Here is an 8682-nt window from a genome sequence, read left to right as displayed (position 1 = left end):
GTTTCTTTTCTCTCAGTCTGGCACATCATTTACTTCTGTTTCAAGGATTTCATTATTAAAATGTGTTAAATGCATAGAGATTTGCAGATGCAGAATTTTTTTGATAAAAATTCTTGATGACAAAACAAACTAAATGCATATTTATGTAATTTGTATATTATAATTATATAAATTCCATATTTGTATAATCCTGTCCAAGTTGCTGGATACATTTTTAGTACATTGGGGAAATATGTGGTTTCTTAGCATCTGATCTGATGGACTTTCTTTTCCAGCTGCACTGGAATCTCTTGAGTATGGCTATAAAGAGCTTGGAAAAAGGATATTCATTCTTTTTGAATATATTCAGAGACAATAAAAATTTTTGTTCAAGTTTAGCAGCAACAATTTTTACCACCCTTCAAAATTGCAGAAAGTCATGAATTATCTTTAAAATTAATAATTCAGATGATTTTTTTCTATCTGAAAATGTGGGTTCCAAAGAAATAATTGTATATTCTATACAATGAATGCTGTATTAATTAGTCACATACTTCCGGAAAGGTGTCTTATCAAAAACATTCTGCTAATTTGCCACTGAGAAAATATATGTATATTCATGATAAAAGGGGATCCAATCCATGGAAAGAGAAAAATTATAGGAAACAGCTACACAAAAGCAAAACATTGACAGAAAAGCATATGCCAGCTGATTGTCTTTCTTGTTTTGGTGGAAAAGATATATTAAGTCTCATGGTTTTGACCCACTTATTTTTTCATCCATGAAGCTTTTGTTGAGCAGTGTCCTACTCAGCTCTGCTAAGCACCATAGATATGATGCAAAGTCTTGGTACTTGAGATGCTCGCGTCAAGTAAGAAAGAAAAACATATTTATGACACGGTATCATAATATGAATAGGATAGTAATGCTTTCGGGCATAATTAATTCTGGTTAGTCATTGTTTTAAGGTTATGGGATGAGTGCAACAAAGGTGAGTTTTTAGGCTGGGTCAAAAAGTACATCAAACCATATAATCACCTCAACAGATGCAGAAACAAAACAAAACAAAACCATTTGACAAGATCCAACATTTTTTTTATGGAAAGACATCTGATCAATTTAGAAGGGAACTCCCTCCACATAAGAAGTCCATTTATAAGAAACTCACAACTAATATGATACTCAATGGTAAAAGACTGAATGCTCTTGCTCTCAGACCTGGGACAAGACAAGCATGCCTGCTTTCTCCACTTCTATTCATTATAGTACTGGAAATTAGAGCTAGGGGAATTAGACAAAGGACAAAGAAAGGTACCCAATTCAGAAAGAAGAAGGAAAATTTTCTCTGTTCATAGGAGATATAATCTTATAGCCAGGAAGCCTTAAAGAATCCATTAAAACATGTTAAAGCAGATAATTGAATTCAAGCAAACTTTCAGGATACAAATTCAACATGCAAAAGTCAGTTGTACTTTTATGCACTAGTAGTGGACATCCAAAATGAAACTGGATTGGAAAAAAATTCATTTACAATAACAAGGGAGTAAAATACAGTACTTAGGAATAAATTAAATAAAGGAATCATGTAACTTACACAATGAAAACTATGAAACACTGCTTAAGAGAAATTAAAGAAGAACTAAATTAATGGAAAGCCATCTTGTGTATGGACTGGAAGATTTAACAGAGTTAAGATGACAATACTATCAAAGCAGTTTTCAGATTCAATGTAATCCCTCTCAAAATTCTAATAACGCTTATGACAGAAATGCAAAAACCCCATCCTAAAATTTATATGGAATCTTCAAGACACTGAATACCCAAAACAGTCTTCTTCTTCTTTTTTTTTTTTTAAGGTTTTATTTATTTATTTGCTGGGGGTAGGGAGGCGGGGGGAGGACAAGAGAGGGGTACAAGCTCCACAAACAGGGGAAGCAGCAGGCAGAGGGAGAGGCAGGCTCCCCCCTGAGCAAGGACCCAGATGGATGCAGGACTTGATCCCAGGACCCTGGGATCATGACCTGAGCCAAAAGCAGAGGCTTTAACCCACTGAACCACCCAGACATCCTGCCAAAACAGTCCTGAAAAAGAATGACAGAACTGAAGATTTCACACTCATCAATACTAACAACAAAGCAAAATGACGAAACATTGTGGCACAAACATAATGGTAGAGATCTAGATCAATGGGATAGAACTTAGTGTCTAGGAAGAAAATCTCACTTTTATGGTGAGCTGATTTTTGGGAAGGGTGCCAAGACTATTTAATGGGGAAGACCAGTCTCTTTAGTAATTGTGCTGGAAAACTCGATACCCACAAGCAAAAGAATGAATCCTTATTTCACAACATAAATTAAAAAAAAAAAAAACTCAAAATGGGTTAAAAACCAAAACCTAAGACCTAAGATCATAGAAAACTTAAAAGAAAATATAAGGATGGGTCTACATGACCTTAGACTTGGCAATGGTTTCTTAAATATGACACCAAAAGCATAGACAACAAAAGAAAAAAATAGACAAATCTGACTTCATTAAAATTAAAAATTTTTATGCACCAAAGAACACTACCAAGAGACTGAAAAGGCAGCCCACAGAATGGGAGAAAATATTTGCAACTCATATATCAGGCAAGGGTTTCATATCCAGAATATATAAATGACTCTTGCAAGTCAACAAAATAGTCAAAACAACGCAATTTATAAAATAGGCAAAGGTGTTTGAATATTCATTGCTCCAAAGATGACACCTATATGTCCAAGAGGCACATGAAAAGATGCTCCACCTCAGTAGCCAAATGTGAGTCCAAAGCAAAGTAAGATGCCGGACACAGAGGAACAAACATGATTCCACTTATATGAATTATCTAGATAAGCAAATTCATAGACACAGAAAGTACATAGAGGTTACCAGAGACTGGGAGGAGGAGAGAAAGGGTGGAGGGTGGTTATTGTTTAACAGATCTGGAGCTTGTGTTTGGGGTAATGAGAAATTATTGCACGACATTATTAATGTAAATAATGTCACTGAATGGTACAATGAGCCATGGCTAAAATGGCAAATTTTATATACACATACATATTCTCACAGTGGAAAAAAGGTACAGAAGAGAGTATATCATAAATTATCTTTGGTGTTTCTATTTGCGTAAATGCTGGAAAGATAAGAAACTAGTATAAGTGGCTACTTAGAGTTAATATGAATAGTCAGCTCATACACACTAATTTGGTTGTACTGGCTAAAACATAGGAATGCTCTGTCCTGATTGATAAGTAGCCACTCCCCAGTTCCCTTTCTTCTACCTCTGCTCTCATCCTGGGATACCTGATTATCCCATGATCCAGCAAGTAAAGAGTTAATCTGGCAGACAGGACTCTTGCACGCCCACATAGAAGAAGTGAGAGGATAACAGGGTAGCCGGGAAACTGCGCACTTAGACTTTTGACATCCTTCTGACAGTTTGAATCATGCAACTGTGCTACCTACTTACTATAATGAAATAGAAAAAGGTAAGGAGTATACTGACTATAAAAGACAAGAGAATCTGAGCAACACAAATGCATACTTGTAAAATATTGGCAAGAAGAACAGGAGAGCTCAGGAAGGGCAAGTTTTGTGGAGGGGCTTAAACGTGGGGGGATCGGGAAAGGCATGGAGGATGAGATTAGACGGGTAAACGTGGGCCAAATCTGAAGGAACATCTACGTGGCATTAATTCAAGCTTTTTTCTTTAAGATTTTATTTATTTATTTGACAGAGAGAGATCACAAATAGGCAGAGAGGCAGGCAGAGAGAGAGGGGGAAGCAGGGTCCCCGCCGAGCAAGAGAGCCCGATGTGGGGCCTGATCCCAGGACCCTGAGACCATGACCTGAGCCGAAGGCAGAGGCTTAACCCACTGAGCCACCCGGGCGCCCCAATTCAAGCTCTTTCTATTGCACTGATGAATCGTTATTTTTTAAATCAAGAGAATAACTTGAGCAGGTCTGTGTGTTAGAAATATAGTTATGACAACTGGTAATGGAGTGAAGAGGAGAGAAGCCAGGAGTGAGATGATAAGGAAAGTGGTAACAAGATGGAAATAAGTCATGGTCAGAAGAATGATCCAGTGGTCTTGCTGAAAGAGTTAGCTTGGGGTTTGTTAATGAAAAAGAGGAGGAACAAGTAATGATTCTTAGATTTCTAGCTTAGTTTACAGAGGGGGTGGATTATGACCTTTAAAGGGGAATTCTAAATAGGAAATTATTCAGAATTTTGATTACACGAAATGGGAATATATTGAGATAGCAAAGATAAAGCATGACATAATGTGGATTTCAAATAAAAAGTTACTATGAAAATGGTAATGTTTTCCATTTTATTTAGGAATGACTAAGAGGAATTATGCTAAGTTCTACAGGACAAAACAGTATCTTTGTACATAAATGAAAGTCTAAACCCAAAGACTATTATTGGAATATGATACAATAACTATTTTGTGCTGTTTTTTACAAATTTATTTTTGACTGTGATAAGCTTTGGTGTTAGATGTGCAGAAAAATGTCCTCCAGGTACTGTCACTAATTCTAGGATTTATATTTTTAGAGAAAAATAACAAATATGACTTCTCAAAATGCTATCTCAAAATGCCACCTAACACTTTTTTCCCAATAAATGTATTTCAAAATACCATGGTGTTCTCTAGGGGGTAATATTGTTTTATCAGATGAACAAGATGAGTTCCATAAAATCTTTATGAAGAAAAAGACTTTTTAGAGCACTCACAGCAAGCATTCTTCCCTCACTTCTGTATCTACCTCCAGCTACCCCCTTTCTCCCCATACAGCTGAACTTCTAGGATTATTGCACATCCATAGGCCTCATCTCCTTACCTTACATTTATTCCTGGAGCCACTTGGCCTAATTTCCATAAGTGAAGTATCTGTTGCTAAGGTCAACAGAGCCCAACAGGTAAGGGTAAGGAAATTGTCTCACAGGAACTCTCTGCTGCATTAGCATACTTAGCCCATCCTTTCTGGAATGTTCTTTCTTTGATCTCTGTTAACACTATGGCTTCCTTTATCCTTCTGTGGTCATTTTTCTTAACCTCCTTTGTTTGCTTATTCTCTTCTATCCAGCCATTAGTTGCTGGATTTCTCAGGAGCTGCTTATAACCTCTCCTCTTGGATTCCACTCCTTCTAGAAAAGTTTACCGTATCTTTGATTTCAATTTCCAACTATAGGTCAGTGATTCCACCCCACGCTTTATTTCAAATCCCTAGGCATGAGCTTTTCTCTTGACTGCAAGCACAAATAACCAGCCATTTCCCAACCTCTCAATGTAAATGTCTTAAATATACCTTAAACTAACCATGCTCAGATAATCACACTCTTAATCATTACCATCAAACAAGATCCTTTTCCAATGTTCCTTTAATATTTTTCATCCAAGTGCACAAGTCAGAAATTTAGTACCATTCTTAACATTTACCTTTTATTAAATCCCATATCCATTTCTTCACCAAAGATAGTTAATTATTACCTCCTAAGTATCTCTTACATCTCTGTACTTCTATCTGTATTGTCAAACCCTAGTCTAAACCACCAACATCTCTCTCCTGGATTGTTTCAAACATTTTGTAGTATACCAACTACAGTGTTGCCGTCTATAACAATAATAATAATAAACATACTGGATGGAGAGCTTTTAGCCCACACAGCTGTGAAGGAAGCATAGTCAAGTCTTAAATTAGTTTCCCAAGTACCTGTAAAAATGATGGTTATTCAAAAACACAACAGAAACATTTATCCACATTACACATTATCATTGGTAAACACCATCTCCTGTTTGGATACAGTAGGTGGCTTGGTCAAGCGGCAGAGAAAGGGTGAGTGACAAGCGCTTTTTTCATTCAGCCGCATCTGCACTCTATCTGACCTTTCAAAACCATCGTATCTGATCCGACTTTTCTCATTCAGTCTTTTCCAGATTATTCTGGGGTCGTCTGAAAGCCTGGGAAAACCCTCCTGATGTGCATCTCCAATACGGGTAAGAAAGTCTTTGGTATAAAGATGTTTGTCTATCTTCTCTTGGAGTAGAAGGGACTCTAGCAAAGTCTTCTTCTGTCGCAGAAAGGCAGATTGAGCCAGTTCTGCTCTTTTTCTGTTGCAGTGGGGACACGAAGAAGAAATGTGTTGCTTAGCTGTCGCCACCTGTTTTGGTTTTGTCCTCATGTTTTTAAGGTAGATTCTGTTCAAAAGTTCATCAGGAATGGTACAGTTTAAGTCCTCTTTCTCTGAAACCTCTGCATCCAATCTAAGCTGTAGCCTTTTAGGTCTGCTGCCCTTTTTCTCCTTGGAGTTTGCTCTGTGATGGATCAGGTTGATTTTAATGTCACAAAAAGACCGCAGGGCATTCAGTTCTTCATCAGATTCCCGAGTGATTTCTGTTTGAAGTTTAGTGTCCCACTGGCACTGTCCAGAGTTCGTTTCTTTGCCCTTGAGATGGTTGATCCATTTTTTAGTGAATTTCTTTTCATTATTTGGGCAGTCTGAAAGCTCAGATTGTCTGTCTCGATACTCCAAACGTGCAGTGGTCTTTCCACTCCCAGATGGGCTCCCAGAGGTATGGGACCAGGGCTGCTGTCCTCCGGAGGAGCTGAAAGAACTGGAACTCTGGACCTCATCAGTAAAGGTCCCATCAGAAAGGTCTCCCATAGCCCTGATGTCCGTTTGGGCCAGTTCCCCTTGCTCTCCTCAATTCCCGGGCTTCTAGGCGAATGGCTATCACTTTGCATCATACTGGGCTCCTCATCTGCTCTGCCCTGATTAAGACGGGCGCAGGAACTGGTCACAAGGGAGTCCACAGGGGTCGGTCTCAGAGCAGGCAGCTCTGCAAGGATCCGCTTCCGGGCTACGGCTTCCCGGCTGCCTTGGCAACGAGGCCGGGCATGCGCAGTGGGTGCCAGCGCTGAGCTCCTCCTCTTTCCCCGCCCTCTCCAGTGTAGCCTGCCGGATCCCAGAACCGAGCTCGCTGGGTTTGCAAAGCGCAGGCTCTGCAGTCTCTGTTGCGGCTCCTCCTTGGTGCTATTTTAAGTACAAAGTCTAACGATTCATGAGAGAAGCTAGCAAACTGCATTCCTTCAGGGGTCTCACGAGCGTATGTGTGTTAGGTCAATGAGCACAGGCGACCTCTAATTCGAGAATGTATGTCCCGCCCCGCCCCCTTCCCCTCCCAAAAAAAGCTGGTCAAAAAGCGCAGCAAAAACCCATCTGCGGATCATAGAACCAGCTCACCTATTCGTAGACCATGTCGTAGAGTAAATACTGAACGACTGAAACCATCCCACAAGACTCCTGCCCGCACATCTTGCACAACTTTCTGTGCTCCCAGATTGGGATGACATTCTGTGCTCGGATTTTCCCAAACAACGGGTTTTTAAGTCTTTGGTTCAGGCAGTTTCCCCTCACACTAGCACACCTTCTCTTTGTATGATTTATTACTGTTCCTCCTTCAAGTCCCATTTTCTCAGGGATGATTTCATACCCATCCTGCCCCCAAACTCTTTAGAGCCTTTCTTTCATGGTTTGCTGCTATATTATGGTAACCCACCCCCACCCCCATTACCCAACTAGATTAAAAGTTCCATGATGGCAGAAACTAAGCCTGTGTTGCCCAGCACTCACCAGGTACCTGACATATTAGAAGGCATTGGATAAATCTGTTAAGTAAATGCACTGAATGACTGTGAAAACAAATGAATATAACCTCACACAGACCCAGTGTACTACCAGCTCAAGGAACTCCAATGTTAATCTTTCTGATCCACAATCCATCCCCAGGTGGGAAATTTTACTCTTTTCCCCATGACTTATCCCTTTAAAAGAGCCTTTTAAAAAACATGGTAGAATTTTATTAATAACTGTTCTTGTGAATTATAATACGTTGTTCCTGAAAATGGACTTTTTCTAGGTCTTAGTAAGTATCTGAGATTATTTTAAGAGAATGAATGGGCTCCTTGGTCAGCTCCCTTGCCACATGTTGTTCAAGACTAGCCAGATATATTTAATGTTATTCTAAAAAATGTTCATCTTTTCATGAACAAAGGGTCAAAAGGCTGAAATGTTCAAAAAGCATCTCTCAAGTATGAACCAGCTTCACATAGATGATAAAGAGATTGCAACTTTGTGTATTCAACCCAGGTAATAGTTTATCATATAATATTAGTCTTTCAAAGGAGGTAGCAGATAATATATGGGTAGCTCCAAGTGATTTCCCCATCTCAAGGGCTCAAGGTTTTCATTAAGACTTTCCTTATTATCTGAATATTTATATGTAATTCATTATAACCCATATTTTTCCTAAAAATATTGATCAAAGGAGCTATACTTTGTAATAAAGTATATTCATATCTTCCAATAAGCTATTTTTAATACCGTATCTAGAAGCAGATACATTTGGGTAGAATAATCTGTTATTAGCCATTTTTTTTAATAATAATAAGTCATGATCTCGGGGTCCTGGGATCGAGTCCCGCATCGGGCTCTCTGCTCAGCAGGGAGCCTGCTTCCTCCTCTCTCTCTCTGCCTGCCTCTCTGCCTACTTGTGATCTCTCTCTGTCAAATAAATAAATAAAATACTAAAAAAAAATAAGCATGACCCAGTAAATTGTTTAATACTCTTTTTTTTTAAGATTTTATTTATTTATTTGACACAGAGAAAGAGAGA

The 8682-nt window shown here is 38.8% G+C and overlaps 1 protein-coding gene across 1 annotated transcript in view; it reads right to left on the bottom strand.

The window, feature by feature from the left end:
• Positions 1 to 4292: 4292 nt before the first annotated feature.
• C18H8orf48 (chromosome 18 C8orf48 homolog) overlaps positions 4293 to 8682 on the bottom strand; it is a 19747-nt gene continuing 15357 nt past the window's right edge. Inside the window, exons 3-4 of the mRNA XM_059384204.1 lie at positions 6757 to 7040; positions 4293 to 6706 (exon numbers count right to left, since the gene is read on the bottom strand). Coding sequence (XP_059240187.1) covers positions 5769 to 6706; positions 6757 to 7040 — 1222 coding nt within the window. The 3' untranslated portion in view covers positions 4293 to 5768. The remainder of the gene's footprint in view (positions 6707 to 6756; positions 7041 to 8682) is intronic.

The sequence above is a fragment of the Mustela nigripes genome, chromosome 18 (assembly GCF_022355385.1).
Source record: "Mustela nigripes isolate SB6536 chromosome 18, MUSNIG.SB6536, whole genome shotgun sequence".
Taxonomy (NCBI): Eukaryota; Metazoa; Chordata; class Mammalia; order Carnivora; family Mustelidae; genus Mustela; species Mustela nigripes.
This window is presented reverse-complemented; position numbering and strand designations above follow the sequence as displayed.